This window comes from Phragmites australis, chromosome 15 (genome assembly GCF_958298935.1).
Source record: "Phragmites australis chromosome 15, lpPhrAust1.1, whole genome shotgun sequence".
Taxonomy (NCBI): Eukaryota; Viridiplantae; Streptophyta; class Magnoliopsida; order Poales; family Poaceae; genus Phragmites; species Phragmites australis.
The window spans coordinates 29,413,572-29,434,156 of NC_084935.1; the positions used below are offsets into that span (position 1 = coordinate 29,413,572).

At 45.7% G+C, this 20,585-nt stretch overlaps 4 protein-coding genes and 2 pseudogenes across 6 annotated transcripts; 4 read left to right on the plus strand and 2 right to left on the minus strand.

The window, feature by feature from the left end:
* Nucleotides 1-2,576: 2,576 nt before the first annotated feature.
* LOC133892290 (uncharacterized) lies at nt 2,577-3,401 on the plus strand. The gene has a single exon (XM_062332975.1). The coding sequence runs from the start codon at nt 2,577-2,579 to the stop codon at nt 3,399-3,401; it is 825 nt and encodes a 274-aa protein (XP_062188959.1).
* A 2,679-nt stretch (nt 3,402-6,080) lies between these two features.
* LOC133892291 (uncharacterized mitochondrial protein AtMg00810-like) lies at nt 6,081-6,968 on the plus strand. Its single transcript, XM_062332976.1, has one exon. The coding sequence runs from the start codon at nt 6,081-6,083 to the stop codon at nt 6,966-6,968; it is 888 nt and encodes a 295-aa protein (XP_062188960.1).
* A 219-nt stretch (nt 6,969-7,187) lies between these two features.
* Nucleotides 7,188-9,846, minus strand: LOC133892527 (uncharacterized). Of its 3 annotated transcripts, XR_009904385.1 has the most exons (4): nt 9,680-9,846; nt 9,428-9,552; nt 9,039-9,335; nt 7,188-8,853 (listed from the first exon to the last, which is right to left on the minus strand). XR_009904385.1 is itself a non-coding variant. In XM_062333365.1 (2 exons), the coding sequence occupies exon 2, from the start codon at nt 8,418-8,420 to the stop codon at nt 7,566-7,568; it is 855 nt and encodes a 284-aa protein (XP_062189349.1). In that variant the 5' UTR covers nt 8,421-8,853; nt 9,680-9,821; the 3' UTR covers nt 7,188-7,565. The 3 variants fall into 3 exon arrangements, 1 of the variants encoding a protein (XP_062189349.1); XR_009904384.1 differs by lacking the exon at nt 9,680-9,846 and having other exon boundaries at nt 9,428-9,670; XM_062333365.1 differs by lacking the exons at nt 9,039-9,335; nt 9,428-9,552 and having other exon boundaries at nt 9,680-9,821.
* Nucleotides 9,847-10,051: 205 nt separating this feature from the next.
* LOC133892292 (uncharacterized) lies at nt 10,052-11,890 on the plus strand (annotated as a pseudogene).
* Nucleotides 11,891-14,206: 2,316 nt separating this feature from the next.
* Nucleotides 14,207-14,880, plus strand: LOC133893318 (uncharacterized). Its single transcript, XM_062334317.1, has one exon. It carries the CDS (start codon nt 14,262-14,264, stop codon nt 14,688-14,690), a length of 429 nt encoding a protein of 142 aa, XP_062190301.1. The 5' UTR covers nt 14,207-14,261; the 3' UTR covers nt 14,691-14,880.
* A 4,864-nt stretch (nt 14,881-19,744) lies between these two features.
* Nucleotides 19,745-20,381, minus strand: LOC133893407 (uncharacterized; annotated as a pseudogene).
* Nucleotides 20,382-20,585: the final 204 nt, after the last annotated feature.

Here is a 20,585-nt window from a genome sequence, read left to right on the forward strand (position 1 = left end):
TCGAGACTCTCCAACCGTTGTCGTTCCGCCGCAACGCAGGGCACGCACAGCAACTCCAGCTCCACGTAGAATACCTCCATCAACCTCCAAGTCCACCATAGCTTGAGTCAAAGCCGTCGCTCCGATCTGCAACGTCTTCCAGCCGCACCGTCGAATTTGGCCGTCACGTCTGACCGACCCCTATCAAACAACAGCCACCGGCCGCCATCAACCCGATCTCCATGTCTGGACGGATCCCTGTTGATGCAGCCCATCGGACGGTTCAAGCCGCCACGCTCGAAGTGTCCGAATCCACCGATCGAGTTGTCGATCGCCGCCATGCTCCACCTTGCGCCATCCTTCCTCGGACCCGTGCAAGCCTTGCGCGGTGTGGAACATATCCTCGTGTCTTCTCTTGATCTTCCAACCTGGCTCTGGTACCACTTGTTAGGAATTTAGCGGAAGTATCACCAGGATCATCAAGCCAAGCATAAGATCAACACATAAGACACGATCTTTTTTAACGAGGTTCGGCCAAATGCCTACATCCTCGGGGCATGACTACGGGCGCTCCTCCCCAACTGTTTCGTCTTACCATGGTTACAACGGTGGTGCCTTCTATTTAAAGGCCCGGAATTAGGAGTTTGACTACAACTCTAATCCTAGTCCCACCCAATTACAACTCAAGTCTATCTGTAACCTACCATGTACACATATTCGACACATATTCCAACAGAAGATCACTTTTTTTATGCAACAGTAGCAACGTCCCCTATTGTTGTGCCATATAAGGAACCATTTTATGCACTCTCAGTTGTTGGGAGCAGATGCATCTTCTCCTTCTCCGACGCGCAACGTCTCCGATGCATCTCCAGTTCTTTCACGCCATGGCGGCGCCGGCGCATCCAATACCTGATCCATCGGCCGTGGACGCAGAACCGAGATTAGTTTGGGAGGTCCAAGAGAAGAAAATTCATCCAATTTGCCATGCTAAAAGAAGCAGACGAGACATTCCAACTGGATCGAAGAGCACCAGCGCGTGCATGAAAGACTTGGGAGCTCGCCGGGGACTGGCGGCGAGACCGGCGAAGCAGTGCCGCGGGATGATGAGAGGGCGCGGAAGCGCTTAGTTGACTTCACAACACGTCCGTCTGGGGTGTCGCATGCTTAATCCTGACCATGAGATATGTAAAAGAATCTATAGATGGATCGGTCGGTTCTGAGCTAACCAAGGATGGACGGTAACGAAATACCGATAGGTGGTCGGTAAATGAAATAACAACCACTTATGTCGGCTGTCGCAGTGTTTAGCGGGCGTGAATTGTAACTTCATAAGATGCTCACGTAATCTCTATCTCGACAGTTCATCTCTCTTATCCATCTATAGATTCTTTTACATATCTTATGTTTTTTTCATTTAACCCTTCAGCAGATAGAAAATACGTGGGCGAGCGAAGCCATGAAGAAGTGATCGCCCTGACCTGGACGCTGAGAGCCCCGGCGGTGCACCCCGCCTCCGTCGACGATGACACCAGGCATCGTTGCCTCTGTCTTCCCCGCTGCCCATGGGCAGTGCCGCCCGGGCGTGGGGGTGCACTAGGAGGTCCTTCGGGTGGCCAGTGAGCCAGCAACCATGGTGTACTCCCCTCGCATGGCATGTGCTCCGGGGATCGCATGCCGCATGCGGCGTGCCGGCGTCATCTTGCTCGTCCATGTCAGACGAATTGAGCCGTCTCCGCGCTCAGACCCGGCACGCAATGCGCCGGCTGCAACCGCGTCAGCATCACCTGGCAAGCCACAGCCACCCGCCCCCGTGTTGGGTCTCCTGCTTGAACGTGCAACAGCCGACGACATGTTGTTCTCTGATGACGTGTGACGCGGCGGCACAGCTGCCGCTCGGACGCCTCGCTCTTCCTGCGCGGTTGAGGCCGCTGAGAATGAGCGAAGACCTGGAGGACCCTGTCCCGTCCCAGTCCGATCCTCTCTAGCGCCGACGACCAGATGCCAGACCACGCTCGACATCGCACCAACAACCTGGTAGGGGTTGTCGAGATGGAGTCCAAAGACGATGGCGATCTCGAAGTTTGGTTTCCCTCTTCGTTCTCCCTGCGAGAGGAGACACGATGTCATACGCGCTGTTGAAAAAGCACAGGCCTTTCCAAGACTTGTTTTGGCAAACAAGTTCATACCACCCAGAGGATATCAAACTGATAATTTCATTCAATAGAAATCAAGCTGAGAATTTCCATCCAAATAAAGTTCAACTAAAGAGAAGTGGTGTACATGAAAACGCACACGATAGCACGAGGTTTTATAATCTGGTCTTCAATTCCAGTTATTCATGGTACTATTAGAGATATTGTGTAGCTGTATATGCCTAGATTAGCTCCTCCATTTGAGGATTTTGTACCTTCCTAATCCTAGCCTAACCGGCTATATAAATACAGATGTTCACCCCCTTGATTGGGCATGGTGTTGCCTAATCTCTCTTGTTCTTTACATGGTATCAGATTGATCTTTTTCTTCTGCTGCTCTTCTTCCAAATCTCGCACTTCTTTCTCTGGCTCAACGCTGCGAGCATGTCGACGATCTCCACGATGTCCTCGGCTACCTCGGCTGCCACCGCCCCTGTAGCGATCTCCGGACCAGTCAGCGGTCTTCCTCCTGATCATGCAGCACCAGTCGCCGTCAACCCCTTCGCCACGACCGCAATCAAGTCCCACGTTTCCATGACGTTGGAGCTAAAGAACCCTAACTACAACAAGTGGGTATCCTTCTTCCACTCCATGTGCGGCAAGTTCGGCCTCAAGTCACACATCGACAGCTCCGTTCCTGCGCGATTGACCGATCCCGCCTGGGAGCAGGTGGACTGCTGCGTCCACAGTTGGCTGTTCGGCTCTATCGCTGATGACATCCTCGACCTCGCCATGGAACTGGACCAGACTGCGCGTGATCTCTGTGTTGCCATCGAGAACCTATTCCAAGCGAACAAGATGCTGCGCGCCATCTTCGTGAGCCACAAGTTCCACTCCATGACTCAAGGTGATCGCTCTGCTTCGGAGTACTGCCAACACATGAAGATTGTCGCCAACTCTCTCTGCGATGTCGGCCACACCATCTCCGAGTCTCAGCTCATCCTCAATCTTCTGCGCAGCCTCAACCCCCACTTCCCCAACACCGCAGACGACATCGCCAACTCACCCGATCTGCCCTCCTTCGTCACGGCACGTAACATGCTCGTCCTCAAGGAGCGGCGGCCCGCCGGTTCTTCTACTTCTTCATGCAGCTCGGGTGTCTGCTGCTCCTCTACGTCCTTCACAGCACCATCCGGTGGCGACGACTCTTCTGCATCGACTCGCGGCGACAACAGGCACGGCAAGGGCCGTGGCCGATTTGGCGGCAACCGCGACCAGCAGCAATAGCAGGCCGACCCTCCTCGGGGTGGGCCACAACCTACTGGTCCTTCGGTGCCCCAGCTTGGTGTGCGCCGGTGCCTACAGCGGGTATTCTCGGCCTGTATCCGCAGGCTCATACCGCCTTCGCCCCTTCGCAGGTCTCCCTGCCACCTGGCCAATCATGGGACCAGACCGGACTCATTGCGGCGCTGAACTAGATGTCCCTGCAGGGGTCTGGTCTATGGGTGATGGATACTGGCACCACCTCCCACATGTCGTCCATGGATGGTATACAACTTTCCTGCCTACATCCTTCTTATTCTTCTATTATCGTCAGCAACGGTTCCACTATTCCTGTCACTGCTAGAGGTCATTCCATCCTACCCACTTCAGTATCTAATTTTTCCTTAAACAACGTCCTTGCCGTTCCATCTCTTATTCGCAACCTTCTTTCTGTTCGATAGTTTACTCGTGACAACCGTTGTTCCATTGAATTTGACGCTTTGGGTTTTTCTGTGAAGGACCTCCTAACCAGGCGCGAAATTCTTTGCTGCAATAGCAGCGGCAACCTCTACACTTTTCCACCAGTCGCCACCACTGCTACCACCCACACCAACCTCGTCGTCTCGTCCGCCTTGTGGCATCAACGTCTTGGTCATCCTAGTCCTGCCGTCCTCAACACCCTCCACAATAAAGCTCATATTTCATGTAATAAAGTAGCCCGCACTCTTTGTCCCTCTTGTCAGTTAGGAAAACATGTGCGTCTACCGTTCACTAATTCTGCTTCATTCACCTCAGCACCTTTTGAGTCAGTTCACTGCAATGTATGGACATCCCCGGTTGCTAGCACTTCTGGCTATTTATACTATTTAGTCCTACTTGATGATTTAACTCATTTTTGTTGGACTTTTCCCCTTTGCCGCAAATCTGATGTTCACCAGCATCTTGTTGATTTTCTCCCATACGTGCATAACCAGTTCAGTCTTCCCCTCAAATGCCTACAAGCTGATAATGGCGCTGAGTTTGTTAACAGGACCACTAGTGCCTTCCTCGCTGCACATGAAATTCACCTTTGCATGTCCTGCCCGTATACTTCCCCGCAAAATGGCAAGGCTGAACTTATTCTCCGCACACTGAACAACTCAATTCGCACACTTCTCATTCATGCTCATATGCCACCGGCTTATTGGGCAAAAGCACTTGCTACCGCCACCTATTTGCTCAATCGGCGTCCCTCTTCTTCCATTAATCATGCTATTCCCTTTGAGCTCCTGCATCGTAAAACCCCCGACTACACCCACTTACATGTCTTTGGTTGTCTTTGCTACCCTAACCTCATTGCCACCTCTCCTAACAAATTAGCTCCATGATCCACTGCATGTGTTTTCCTTGGTTACCCGAGCTCCCACAAAGGTTATCGTTGCCTAGACCTATCCACTCGTTGTATTATCATCTCGCGCCATGTCATTTTTTATGAGTCCACCTTTCTGTTTGCCTCCTCGCTGGACACCTCCTCTCTAGACTCGTTATTTGATTTTCTCCTCGACGATAGCATTGCGCCGATGCCAACGACGCGTCCAACGCTAGCTCCGTCTCTCACAAACGTTGAGCAATCGCCTCCACCCACGGCAACTCTGTCGCAAGACATTGAGCGACAACAATCTTCACCGACTTCTTTGCCACTTCGTTCAGGCAGGCCGGCCCTCGCGCCCCTGTGGCCGTCTCCCGTGCCAATCCAGCAGCCACGACGAACGAGTGGGCCGCCCACACCTGGGCCGCCTCCTCTGCCGACCCAGCACAACCAGCAGGTCGATCGGCAACGCCTGGACGGCCTGGTCTCTCTCCTCATGCAGCCGTGACGCGCCATGCGGATCCGCCTCCCGTGGTTGTACTTTCTGCTCTCGTGATCGAGGCTCTTGCGGCTTCTGGTCCGACGCCGCATCCTGGCTCGGAGCCGCATCAGATGATCACTCGAGTGCGCAACGGCATCGTCAAGCACTCACCATGATGAACCTCTTCGCCAGTCACACTTCGATCTCACCGATTCCCGGGAACTACCGTAACGCGCTGGCTAATCCCAACTGGCGTGCGGCCATGGCAGACGAATTCCATGCCTTAGTCAACAACGACACGTGGAGCCTTGTTCCTCGACCCCCCGGTGCCAATGTTGTGATAGGCAAGTGGATATACACGCATAAATTCTACTCTGACGACACTCTAGCTCTCCACAAGGCCTGGTGGGTGGCCCGTGGCTACTCGCAGCAGCACGACATCAACTATGACGAGACGTTCAGCCCGGTCGTCAAGCCATCGACCATCCGGGTTATCCTTAGCATCGCCACCTCCAGCACCTAGCCCATTTGTCAGCTTGACGTGAAGAACGCCTTTCTTCATGGCCATATTGAGGAGACCGTCTACTGCCAGCAACCGTCCGGCTTCGTCGATCCTTCTACACCTAACCATGTTTGCTTATTGCAGAAATCTTTGTATGACCTCAAACAGGCACCTCAGGCATGGTACCAACGGTTCGCCATGTACATACGCCGCCTTGGCTTTGTCGCCTCGACTTCTGACATGTCTCTCTTTGTCCTCAAAGATGGAGATCGTGTCGCCTAACTCCTGCTGTACGTCGACAACATTATTCTCACGACCTCCTCGGTGGCTCTACTACGGCGCATCACCGAGCTACTACACTCTGAGTTCGCAATGACGGACCTCGACGACCTTCACTTCTTCCTCGGCATCTCCGTCACGCGGTCTCCCGATGGGTCGTTCCTATCTCAGTGCCAGTACGCGCTGGATCTCCTTCAGCGTGTAGGCATGGCAGAGTGCCACTCTACTGCGACACCAGTGGACACTCATGCCGAGTTGTCTGCAACCGAGGGAGTGTCTGTCGCTGATCCCTCGGAGTACCGGAGTCTCGCTGGTGCTCTTCGGTACCTTACGTTGACTCGTCCGGAATTGGCGTATGCAGTTCAGCAGGTGTGCCTCTTCATGCATGATCCTCGCGAGCGTCATCTTGCACTGGTCAAGCGCATACTCCGCCATGTGAAGGGTACTCTCTCCATCGGCCTCCACATTGGCACTGCTCCAGTTTGCTCTCTTACCGCGTACTCTGACGCAAATTGGGCCGGCTGCCCCTACTCCAGACGCTCTACGTCCGGCTACTGCATATTCCTCGGCGATAATATGGTTTCTTGGTCCTCCAAGCGCCAAACCACGGTTTCTCACTCCAATGCTGAAGCTGAGTATCGTGCTGTTGCCCATGCCGTCATCGAGTGTTGTTGGCTACGTCATCTACTTCAAGACCTCCACGTCTCGATTGTTTATGCGACTGTTGTCTATTGTGATAATGTCAGTGCCATCTACATGTCGTCCAACCCAGTCCAACACCGCCGCACGAAGCATATTGAGATCAACATCCACTTCGTCCCTGAAAAGGTGGCCCTTGACCAGGTTCAGGTGCTCCATGTGCCGTCTTCACACCAGTTAACGAACATCATGACCAAAGGCCTGCCTGTGCAGTTGTTCACTGACTTTCGGTCCAGTCTTTGTGTCCAAGATCCTCCCGATGCAACTACGGACGGGTATTAGAGATATTGTGTAGTTGTATATGCCTAGATTAGCTCCTCCATTTGAGGATTGTTGTACCTTCCTAATCCTAGCCTAACCAGCTATATAAATACAGATGGTCACCCCCTTGATTGGGCATGGTATTGCCTAATCTCTCTTGTTCTCTACAGGTACATAGCATTATAGCAACACACTCAAAATTCACATAGAAAGTAACTGCAGTCTACACATGCAAATGCGTTGCACTTCGATGTATGTAGTTCCCAGCATGTGATGAGGTGGCTGGTGAGAAGCAAACAACACCATATGAAACGTACATTTCGAACCTCAAAACGAGTGACGCACAGCACGGCACTTACATAAGTTCCTAGAGTAGAACATTCTTATTAGCTAGGACCAACAGAACACTGATTGTTAGTAATAAGCAACTCGACAACCTTTGTGACGACAGCATTGCTCCTCTTGAGTTTCGAGTCTTGACCCTGCATTTGGAGCATTTAGTCCTAATTTTAGCTCTGAGACTGTGTGTACTTTCATGTTTTGACTGGTCTGTCCTCAGTTACGAAGAGTAACTCCCGATATTCGATTTATTCCCTAGAAAATTCCATTTCCGTTCTTCTATTTCTCCCTCTTTCCATCATTGATCCATGTTACATGATGATCTAGAATTTCAGGCGCTTCTCTCTGAACCCACTTTACAATCGAACCTTGCAGCCAGATGGGTGCCTGTGCAACCCACATGTTGAGGAAGTGAGGGATCACACATGCTTGAACATATTGTCGCGACATATTTCCGTTCCTAGCTCCCCGAATCAATTTTCCTGTGCTTTGCATCTTTGTGCTTGCCTTCTCAACCTGAATGTATGCAGTATTATGTTTAGACTTCCAAAGCATCTGGTAGACTGTCGCTTCGGCGTTCTGGCGGAAGTGATCAATTGCCTTTCGTAGCATGATCTCTTCCAGCTGTTCCAAGGTAATGACTGTATGCAAGCATCGTTTCTCCTCACCGTCAATCACCGCTATTGCAGAACTTTTATCTGCAGGCAGCAGATCCTCTGAAGAGCCATGGGGCATAAAGAGGAGTCCAGCTATCAGATGTTTAGAACCTTGCGCAGAAATATTGCCTCCTGACAGTGAGACATGGCACTGCAAATTCACTTCAATGACTGGTTCTAGAGAAACATCTGGTAATTTTGATGTGTCTATGTTGCTACTACAACGAAGCTCATGCTGATCAAGATGCTTGCAACATAATGGGTTTGGGCGAAACCATTGAGTGCGAAAGCTGTGAAGATTGTCCCAATGTTCTTTCTGGCGGGAATCAACATGTGGCACCCATGAGAGGTCTTGTGTAGGCAGTTGGATAAGTTTGTTCCTAATAATTTCAACTGTAGACTTGAAAAGAGGGGTAAACAACTGCAAACACTTAATTGCAATTCCAAGTATGTCCGTACTCTCTGAAAGTTGTAGCATGACACTAAAGTAAAAATTATCTTTTGGTGCATTACCACCTTTCTGGATAAAGAATAGGCTAGCCTCTATTCCATGCTCTGCAGTACTGAAGGGTACCAGTAGAAAAAAAGTGCACTCGTTTCCCTGATCAATTTTATGTTGTAGCTTCTTTCCTGCAAAAATATTTCCTGAAAAAAAGCGCAGCACGCTTCAGCTTCCTGCGCCAACGCAGCAAGGATGCATCAGTGATCTGCCACTTTTCAGATGTTTCGAGAGCAGCCTCTAACTTGATGTTCGCCATCTCTAGCCTCTCCAAGTTCCTGTTCGCATTTGATTCCTCTTTCTCCTCATATTTTTGAACCAGACCAGATAGGATTTGGCTAACTGTCTCCTGGACAACTGCAGAACTGACCATCTCCGCCATTAGGATTCAAGCATCTGTAGCATCCCGTCCCTGCTCAGCAAAACCAATATATAACACAGTATGCATAAGAGATTAGATATATGAACTTTGGATCACAAGCAACGATTTAGCTTAGCCTCGACCGAATTGCATGAAAACTGTGGACAGCCATCCTGTGTATATAGAGATATATTGTGGATGTTAAAATTGAACTGTGAAGTAAGATGAGAATTTACGAAGAAGATAACGTGGCCGAAGACTGTGGGGGCAAAAAGAGGCAGACAGGTCACTAACATGGAGGGGTCTGGGGTCCAAGACTGATAGAGAGGGGTGTGGAAGAATTGATCTCCACAAGGGCAAAATGTTGACTCGAGAAGGATTATTTGACCTAATTACGTGTCTGAATATATACAGCATGAATCAAGTGGTGAAAAGTTAAAGAGGTTAAGTAGCGTGAGAAATCATACGGAAGGTGGTGTTGTAACTTTCAAAGACCGGAGAGCAAAATGGCACGATCTTTCATCAATGCAGCACTGTACAAGGAACTCAGAAGTCAGAGAAGTCTCTGCGTTCGCCACATGAAAGATACACACCTTGAAAGTACTAGTGGATGAGAAATATCAACCTGCTGAACTGAATTTGAACGAAGCAATTTTGGATCACAAGCAAAGATTTTGATTCTTACAACCAGCTGTAAGAATCCACCCTGGATTGAATTGAATGGAAGTGGTGAACAGCTATCCTGACTTCCTGAGTATACATAAATCTTGGAGGTTAACTTTGCGAGGCAAGATGACAACTAAAGAAGAAAAAAGTGATGTCCAGCGTACCTCGACTGCAACACGGTTTATGAGACAGGGATCTACATCCAGCGTACCTCGACTGCGCCTGCGCGGGGTAGACTGGTGGGAATGGGCGGCGCCTCGGCCCACATCTCCGGCCAGTCGCCCTCCTCCTCTTCCACGCCGTCGCACCCGGCGGCCCCTGCCTCCCATCCCCCACTCGGCCGTATCCTCCCGCCGCTCCTCCAGTCTCCCTGCCCCAACCCCCGTCTTTCCAGGCGGCGATGCGCCGGGCTGGGCCGGGCCAGGCCGGCCTGGGTCGATTTCACTTTCGAACAAGATGGCCCGCGCCCTTTGCCACTTTGCCAGTTGCCGTCGGTCCTTTTTAAATAATATTATTTTATTAAAAAAATTAAAAAACAATATCTATAGATAATTGCCAAAATAGCACCTTGTCGGCAACCGAAATGCCGACTGGTACCATGCATACCGATTAAACCTTTTGTCGGTATGGGCTCTTACCGACATGACTTGTTGGCATGCATTTGCTGGACTGACAAGCTTGTCTGCCATGCCGATAGATTCCGGTCGGCAAACCACATGCTGAAAATTCTTTGTTTTTTTACTTTTTTTAACAACCTTTTTAGACACATTGACTTTTTTAACAACTTGATGTTCTTTTTTTCATTGTTCTCCTACAGGCGTGGTAGTGTTCCCGGAACTTTGATGTTTTTTTCTTCCTGGTTCCCTTTCTTACAAAATGAAGAGCTCTCATTCAAGTACTCGCAACAAAGTTATGTCCAACGGCGCTTGTATTCTTTAGATACTCCTTCCTCGGTAAAGCATTCTAGACTATTTTGAATGCAAGAGGAGTTTTCATACATACCCACAAGACAAAAGGATTTAGTCGAGGAGAAAACAATTTGAAGTGGAATCACCCAACAAGAACAGTTGAATATGACATTTGTGTTCACACAAACAATAGACACGATGACATATATAGTACACTTTCATACTAACTTAGTCATGTACCGCCGCTAAACTTAACCTGCCTTAGGGAATGTAAACAAGCCAATTACTACCATTATGCTATTGAGTGCAGCGAGAGTACTTTCCCTTCCTCACAACCTCTGGTACTGCTTAACACGCCCGCCGTGCTCTCTCGTGCTTCATCTCCCTCTCCGCCTCACGTGCCTCCTCTTTTCGGCGGGTCACCTCCTCTCTTAGCTTTTGCTCCTCCTCCTGTATGCGTTTGCATTCAGCCTCTCTCCTCTCGTCCGCTTCTAGTTGATGGAATCATCACCATGCCGCTTGGTTAGGATTAGCGTACCATGTATGATTTATCTTTTCACTGGGACAGAGCTCTCCCTCCCCATGCATCTATAAAAGCCTCCCCTCACTTCCTACCGAAGCCAGATTCAATGATGACTAGAGGTGGGAGAGACAGAAGGTCAAGGGCTTTGGGGAGGGCACTGGTGAGATGGCCGGTTTCCTTTGGTCATAGTGCCTATGACACGCCACTTGATAACTTTCCTTTGCAGGGAAAGAGTGAGTTTCGCCCACCACTTCATCTTAGAATTAATGACCAGCCGAATGAGAAGTGGTCCAAGTGCTCCCATAGATATGATTGCATTATCCAGATGTATGATGGTAGCATCAACAGATGGCATCCATTCTTCCGATATCCTCTTGGGAGGGTGAGAGCTCTAACAATTTCAAGATCATATTTTAAAACAAATTAGTAATAAATTTGTACATATTTGCAGGACTCTGACTTCGATGATGACAACTGCCGCTACATGAGATGGGTCGATCTTCCTGTTGAACAGAACATAAAAGATTACCATCACCTCCGAGATCTCTGCTCGAGGACATCCAGGAGTTCGGTACAACCGAGCCACGGGGTTCATGTGGTTGGTGCAGGGGAAGAAGAAGGTGGAGCACACCTTCAAGAAGATCAAGCAGACCGTGTCGTATGCCAGCGGGGTGACGGCATTCGTTGAGAAGGGCAAGCTGAAAAAGATCACTGGTGTCAAGACCAAGGAGTTGATGCTCTGGCTCAACGTCGTTGAGGTCTACGTCGCCGAGGCCTCGCCAGAGAAGGTCACCTTCAAGACGGGCACTGGCCTCTCTGACAGCTTCGATGCTGTTGCCTTTGCTCTCGGAGAGTAACAAGGAGTCACTGAATGAAATGATGCCATGCGCATTACTATATTGCGCTTAATTATCTAGTGGGTATATCTATCTTTGTAGAAATACTTTCTGTAATTGCTTGTTTGGCTCTGCTCATCCGAGTGTTTTGCATCTTGATAGTCAATTCAATTCACATTGATACTGTTATTATTAAAGAAGAAGTAGCCAATAAGCTATCATGTGTAATTAAGATGCTAGTCGCATTTTCTCAAAAGAGAAATAGACAGATAAACAAGTAGATACCAGAGACAGACAGAGCAGAATTTTTCAAGGACACAAATCAAGCCAAACGGCTTTCCTCATGTTACTTTGTTTCATCTTTACAATCATGTCAGTTTTTTTCTAAAGAAAGGAACAAAAATACTATATGGTGGTATGTTGCCTTCCATGAGAGTACCAACAAGCAAACATTATTTAACAAATATACACACATGGGCTCACCGGCGTCGAGCTGGTTACCAGCGATGGCGGCGGTGATAATAAACTAGACGGGCTCCGGATAGTTAATCACAAGTCCCAACGTTACGTCTTCATCAAACATAGGATCCAGTGGGAGCTATAGATCATTTTTAGTAGTTGGCCGAGCTAGCGCCTCCCTCCCATGTAGTTTTAACTTATATTCCTACCAGTACACATGCATTTTGTTGGAGGAAATTGATAGAAGGGAATGAGCGTTTAGAGATGGGAACTTTAAATCTCTTGATCGGTTTGTAGATATGGGAATTTCAATGGGATGAACAAGGGAATTTGGGAGGCTAACTCCCTCCATTTTAAATCCATCGGGAGAGGTGGGGGTGGGAATTGCTTTGTTAGTGGAAGATGGATGCATCTCTGCCATTCATTGCTAGTTATGTTACAATTTTCCTCTCCCAAACCTACACACAGAACAGTAGATAAGAATTCTCTCTTGAACAGTTATGCTGTAAGAGTTTCAGTTTGTGTGCACATGTTTTGCTCAAGTGCTGCATAAACTGAATAATTTTTTGACATGTGAATAGCGATATCAGCTGAACAAATGCGTCATGGGGTTACTTTATGTCGGGCAGTTTAAGTAAGAACAATACTTATGCTGGTCAAATTATCCTTCTTCCTGTCGAATTCGACGTGATCTTGTATCAGAAACTATAGTTCTGTTTAATATTTCGTCCCAAGTTATTTTCCAGCTCATGATTAACACAGCCACTTGGAACCGAATATATCTCTTTGTTTCTCTTTCCTGAAAAATGGATCAATAATTCAGTATGGTACACAGGTTCATTTTCTGTCAGAGATTAACCAGGTTGCTCGAGATGTAATTCATCGTTGTTAATTATGGTTCTTCGCGTAAAATTCGTTTTAATCTTAATCATGGACTATGTTTCAGGTTTACGCTTCGGCTTATTGGAGTTACTGTTCAGATCATGCTTGGCACGTCCAATTGGAGACGAAATTATATTGGACACTTGAAAAATATTTTCAGATTACTGGTTTAAGCCTTTTTCAGGCATACTCTAGTAACTGAAAAATATTGCAATTACTTGAACAGTTGCCCTGCGCTAGGTTCAGCCTTTTCAGGCACGCACTTGGAACTGGAAGCATTCAAGTTTAGTTCAGGTTCAAAATTTTACGAGACCAGGTTGCTCATGTGGTGAATGAACTGAATAATACTTCAAAAATTTCTGGGAGTCAGATATGATCTAAATGCTGTAAAGCTGCCCTGTTATTCATGCATATATTGTGACAAGGAACAGCTTCTGGAAGCGGGAGCATTTTAATTCTTTATCAGGAAATATTAATATTCCTTTTGAGCTAAATCCATTCTGCAGCCAGTTGCTGCTAATTTACAATGGATGATTCAGACAGGGAACCTGTTTTTTAGGGAAAATACAGGGCGTAATGCTTGAAATGGATAGTCTAGTATTGAGGAATTTGCACTTCCAGAGGACACAGCACACGAACAAGTCTGAAACTTTCGACTTGGTTTCAGAGATCGAGCTGCTGTTGCCTGACCAGTGAAACTTAGGGAGCCAGCCCAGTGCATGAGTGTGAAACTTCTGACTCGGTTTCAGAGAAACTGGTTGGTCAGGCAACCAAGTCATCTCTGGCTGGCCGTATAATCAAGGTTTTCAATTTTGTCGGGCTAACTGATCATGCACACTGAGAGTCTGAGACCTTTTTCTGTCACTTGCACTCTGAGACGCTGAACAACAAAACAAGAACTACTTGTGCATCAAGGACTTGGTCAATGACTTCGTGCGTCAGAATATGCATGCATGGCTAGAAAGTCAGGCATGGCTACCTGTGCGGCTGTGCTACCGTGGTCATGAGTCCATGACCTTTGCCTTTGAATTCTAGTCACTGTCAGGACCAACTAACGCATGAACATGCCTTCAGACGTCTATATAATTCTGGCCTCGTATCTCATGTCCCATCACAACAAGCCCAGTTCATTTGCACTCAACACGTTCCCAGATTAACACTACTTTGGTAGCAAAGTAGAATCCAATGGCATCCCAAATTGAAAGCCACCGCGTCGGCGCAGAGGTCGTCAACGGAGACGCCATCTGCAGGAAGAAGTCTGTCGAGCTGCTGGAAGTGCTAGGCCTCCCCAAGGGCCTCCTGCCGCTCGAGGATATCGAGGAGTTCGGGTACAACCGCGCGACGGGGTTCATGTGGCTGGTGCAGAGGAAGAAGAAGGTCGAGCACACCTTCAAGAAGATCAAGCAGACCGTGTCATACGCCAATGAGGTGACGGCGTTCGTCGAGAAGGGTAAGCTGAAGAAGATCGCCGGCGTCAAGACCAAGGAGTTGATGCTGTGGCTTAGTGTTGTCGAGGTCTATATTGCCGAGTCCTCACCGGAGAAGGTCACCTTCAAAACCGGCACTGGCCTCTCCGATAGCTTCGATGCCACTGCATTTGCTCTCGGGGAGTAAGGAGTCACCGAGCAGGATAGAAATAATGCCAGGCGCATAACTATACTATGTTAACGCTAATACAATTATGTATGAATCTTGAGTCTCTCTATCTTCCTTCTGTAAACGCTTTTCCTTCCGTAATTGCTTTTTTTGCCATTGTTCACATGGTTAGTAGATAAACAATTTGTCTTGCGCAATTGCGTGCTAGTCACACTTTCTCATTTGTTTGATCTTGTGGATTTTCTCTTCAGTAGACGAATAGACTTTGATCCTGCAAGGTCACCTACAAATTGTTATGTTGTGGAAAGATAAACAACTGGATTTCTTCTTTAGTGGACAAATAGACTTTCTCATTTGTTTGATTGGTTAGCTATGTATGCCAGGAATCCTAGAATCCTAAGCTGTGAGACGTGTGTATTATTTTATTCATGTAATATATTTTGCCTAAAGTACGACTATGATATTATTTTATTATAATATATGCGTATCGATTACTAAGATCCGAGGACTGATACACGCGGCAGGTGAGAACTCAGAAAACGGGTCTAACAATTGACATTAGAACACTGTGCCATGTGGATGATTGCTGTAGCATCAAGAAGAACTGAGGAGCCCCTGTGTCAGCACATTGGAAACATGAACACTGAGCACCGTGATTGTTCTGGAGCTTTAATCTGTGGCTTAAACTGCAAAAGAAAAGAATCAGTAGCCTGATGCATCTGTTCAAACATGTACTTTTCCAAGCATTGATTAGGAGGTTTGATTCAGGGATTTTTATCTCACCTACACTGAATTATTATTCTCTGTTGATTCAGGATTTGAGCTACATCCAGAGCAGAGCCTTCCCCAACGAGTTTCTGGAACACGCCGAGGTAGCGCAGACACTTGTGAGGACTGTCGTTGCACCACAAAGAACCTGAGTCGCGGCAGATTTGTAATGGTCGATCGATGCGGATTGAAACTTACAACTCCATGAGATACAGTCATACAGGTACCGCAAGGAAATGCCTGAAACTTTTGACTTGGTTTCGGTGAGTGGTGCCGGAGCAGTGCTGGCTGGCTGGCTGGTCAAGAAGGCCGGCCGGTCATCTCTGGCTGCCCAGTTCTAAGGTTGCCGTTGTGTGGATTCTCTGGCTGCCCAGCCAATACGTACTGTGGTGTGGCATGATCAGAACTTGTTGTGTCATGTGCACATTTCATCAGAAGCTGAACTGAACTTGGTTAGTACGTGTAACACCCGAGTAACTATAAAATCCTATGATAGCACTAAACTAAGAAGCCGAACTATAAAATTTCAGCAGCATATATACAAAACAACACAGAAGTAACAACATAAAAATATGTTAAGAACATAATATTGTTCAAGTTGAATGATACGAGTAAGTCAAATTAAACAACAAAACCATATGTTTAACATCACTATGATCCTATTAAACAAATGACTTTATCATCTAAGTTTTCAGTATAACACAACATTAAAGGATTTGGGGTAATATAAAAGTGAATGAAATGCTGCTAATTCTTTCCCTTCATGCTAGCTTCAAGAAGAACACCGGGGGGGGGGGGGGATTGCAAGAGTAAGATTGAAAAATCTCAGCAAGTGAACTACTTTAACATGTATTTAAATCATAATTATTAAAATATTAATTTAATATTTTAGCAAGTATACAAGATAATACATGATATGATCATTATTTACATTATTTAGTAGGTTCATTCTATATAAGTGTAAAGGAGTACTTCGTCGTATATAAGCATTAGGTGATTATAGTAAAACAACTACAATATAATATACTAGAAGTAGCACTCATGACATATGATATGGTATGAACCACATAAATGAAAATTCAAACTTCTAAGACTTAAATAAGTATGACGTAAGGATCACCTAGCAAGGACATCATAAAAAAAAATTAATATCATATGGAACAATGTATACCAACTCCATAAAGATCATCCACTTATAACCCCATACTATCCACAAGTAATAGTATTACTTAAATAAATGTATACGATCCATCACAACCAAAATCAATGTAAAAGCTTCTACAGTATAGTATGGTGCATGTGAATGCTATGCAATGCAGATCAACATATAACTTCACATTATTTTCAAATCCACAATTTAAACTACATTGCATATAAACTTATGAGAAGCATTACTTCCCATATTCATTTCCATAGGACTTTCACATGAATAATCTTCAATGATTGTAAATAAAATGCACATGTATGCAGTTCAATGCATATGTCCACTGCCTTCATACTGAACAAGGTATGAAGCTGCATCGTATTACAACAATATACGATATTGTATCGGTACGGTCGCAACCATAAGATCATGACATAACTTTAAGAGTACTTCAAAATAGTCATATAACTTTCTCAACGACTTATCTTATGCACTCTGGAATAGTTATATGACTTTCTCACTAACCTAACTCAAACGTAATGCGATGTAGATGATATATTACAATTGCAAAAAAGATAACCACATAGTTCAACATCCTCCATATATCGACATATAAAGCATACATAAAGGTAAATAACATAAGTTATGATTTTTTATATGTAGCAACATAGATATAACAGACTTCAAAATTGGTCAATAGACTACTCCACTGCAAGATCTCATATAAAAAAATTTATTTCTATAAAAAACATCAACAAGATAAGTACTACACTTATGCTAACTCATGATTCACCCATTCCATCTTTTACATCATATATAAAACAGTAAGACTATATTATCAATACTACTTATGGCCATATAAAACAATCCAAGTCATGAACTTCACTTGGACACTTACCTTCATGCTTTAAGGACACATGTACAACCTTTATTTAGATACGAGTGAGACAGTATGTCCATTTTATCTTCCATTTAGTATGGTTTTTTAACCTATTTCACTACCCTATTAAAAGTCATAGTATAACCACTTCTGTAAGCTTATGCATAACCCATATTATTATCATCACGTATTCTAGCCATTGAAAGACATAATGTATGGATGTTCTAAAATGACTAAAACTCACAAATAAGTATTATTGCCCCTACATTAAATTCCACCATCTATATAACTAATAAATATTATTATGTCATCTTCATAAATATAACAAAAGTAGGCCATATCAAAAAATAATCTACATATGCATATGCCATGTATGTGTATAATAAAAATCAACCACGATCTGAACCACAAAAGCCATCATATAGAAAATAACCATATAGAACATACTCAACCATCTTAACACAATTAAAACATCACTTAAATTCATCTTTCATATTATTAAGTCCAAATATATATACTGCATTTATGAGTGGAGATAGTAAAAATAATAAGTTAAAGTTATAGCAACAACCGCTACATTCACTTACCTTTACCGAAGACGAAGACAAGATATACACACCTTGGCGCAACACCACCTGCTCAAGCACTCATACATTAGCACCACTACACACCAAACAATATACGAATAGAATCGAACGCGGTCCTACGCTCGGCAACCCATTGAACAAATAAAACAGTAAGCAACTTGTTCGCTTAAACGCAACAACATTACTTGTCTTTTTCGTATCTTTTAAAATACATAAGCTATGATAACAAACAATAGCACTTATGGAAACTAAAAAACGAGACCTACTACTTTCATGCAGACACACTATTTTATTCTTGATGTTAAATAGGGCTAATTGGCAGTTAAAAACTCACATAAGAATTTTCCTAAAATTTCAAATAATAAAATTTAGAGGATGATATCTGATAAACCACTTGGCCAAAAAATATTGAAACTAAGCCTTTATGGAAAGATATTGACGATCTCTACAAGAACCTATGCAGTGGTTAAATGTGGTTTTTCTTTGAAGGTGCACATATAAAGACTTGATCATCTGCTGCTAAAACTGATAGAGTCTGCAAAACAATCGACTTTGGACATCCATTGCTCATAAGTCACACAGCCAAAATTTATGAAACGTTTATAGTAGATAGATCTCTAAATCCTATACAACTTTCTAGTTTTATTTTTTCAGAAAAGAAATTGTTAAGGTCGTCTAACATAGGCTTCAACCACGACTGCACAATTTGAAATCTCTGGAACTCAACAATCAAACTCTAACGAGGTTTCTCCACACAAATCCTCTAATCTCGACGACTTAAAACCATCACAAAATATCTAATTGCAGGAGAAAAATTGAATTTCATCTTACCTTGGATTTCCCAAAGACCTAGACAGCAAATTAGAGACGAGAAACTCCTCTCTCTAATCTTCCACCTCCTCCTTCCCCTCTAATCCTCCTCACTTCCTTGTCGATACTGTAGCACCGGAGCGCAGAAGTACTATACCTTGCGGTTACAAGTACTGTAGCAGATGTGTTGGCCAGGTTGGGAGGGAGGGAGGGAGAGACAACATAGGAAAAAGAGATTGGTTTGGGTCTTCAGCCTAAAGTGGGGCAGCGGTTTTGGATTTAGGTTGGGTTTAAATAGGAAAAAGGGGTCAACTAGTCTAAATATTATTTGTTTCTATTTTAAATATTTTATCAAGATATTTTTATTTTCCATGATTCGCTTAAAAAATTGAAAAACAAAACTATCACTCGGAAAATAACTATTTGAATTTTAAGGCATTACAATACGTCTGCATGTATGGCCATCTTCGATTCTGGCTGCTTCCCTGGCCCTACCTGGCAGAGCAGCCCCTCATGAAGCAAGGCAAGCAGATGCAGATCGCCACGACGTCACCTCTTCTCTTCCTCCGACGTAACCAAACCCTCGCTCCGCCGCCAGAGGTCCGACCAAGCTAGCAATTGTCATGGCGCCGCTGTCTGCCACAGCTGATGGACGAGCTCGTCGAAGAGATCCTCCTCCGGTTCCCGCAACGATGACCCCGCAAGCCTCCTCCGCGCCGCCCTGGTCTGCAAGCGCTGGTGCCACATCGTCTCCGGCCTCGGCTTCCACAGCAGATTCCGCGAGTTCTACTAGACACCCCTTTTGAATTTTTAAATTTTTTTATTTGTTTAAATCCGATATATCTTGTTTATCGGTGATCCCGATAAATAATAAAAAAACCGTACATGCATGTTATAATACACAATATTGATACTATATGAAGGGCCTTAACATATAGTGCGATAGATAAAGCATGCACTAGGCATCATTTCTGGCTAATCAACTTATTGGTGACTCCTTAATTACTCTCCGAGCGCAAAGGTGGTGGCATCGAAGCTATCGGAGAGGCCGGTGCCAGTCTTGAACGTGACCTTCTCCGGTGAGGCCTCAGGAACATACACCTCCACGACGCTAAGCCATAGCATAGTTCCTTGGTCTTGACGCCAGTGATCTTCCTCAGCTTGCCCTTCTCAGCAAACGCCGTCACCTCGCTGCCGTAGGACACGGTCTGCTTGATCTTTTTGAAGGTGTGCTCGACCTTCTTCTTCCTCTGCACCAGCCACATGAACCCCGTGGAGCGGTTGTACCCGAACTCCTCGATATCCTCGAGCGGCAGGAGGCCCTTGGGGAGGCTGAGCTCTTCGAGCAACTCGATGGACTTCTTCCTGCAGATGGCGTCTCCGGTGACAACCTCCGCGGCGGAGCGGTGGCTCTCAATGGCCTGGGACGCCATGGTTCACCTTACTATCTGTTGTGCAGCACGAGCTGTGTGTAGAGCCAAGCAAGCAAGAGCAGTAGTAGTGAGTAGTAGCTGCTCTCGAGAGTGGTGAAGTGTTTGTGTGATGATGGGAGATGGAGCTACAACACATATAGGCAGCTTGTTCAGAGGAGCAATGCATGTGTACAAAATACTTGCAAGAAGAAGCCAGAATTGCTGGCTCAGCAGGACGACAGACAGTCTTATTTGATTTTGTTGGTAAAGGGCGTTGAGTTTGACAAGGACCATTGTGGTGTGCTGCCATCG

Excerpts from the sequence above, each read along its gene's own strand:
- LOC133892290 (XM_062332975.1), top strand. The coding sequence starts at position 2,577 with ATGTCCTCGGCTACCTCGGCTGCCACCGCCCCTGTAGCGATCTCCGGA.
- LOC133892291 (XM_062332976.1), top strand. The coding sequence starts at position 6,081 with ATGACGGACCTCGACGACCTTCACTTCTTCCTCGGCATCTCCGTCACG.
- LOC133892527 (XM_062333365.1), bottom strand. The coding sequence starts at position 8,420 with ATGCTACAACTTTCAGAGAGTACGGACATACTTGGAATTGCAATTAAG.
- LOC133893318 (XM_062334317.1), top strand. The coding sequence starts at position 14,262 with ATGGCATCCCAAATTGAAAGCCACCGCGTCGGCGCAGAGGTCGTCAAC.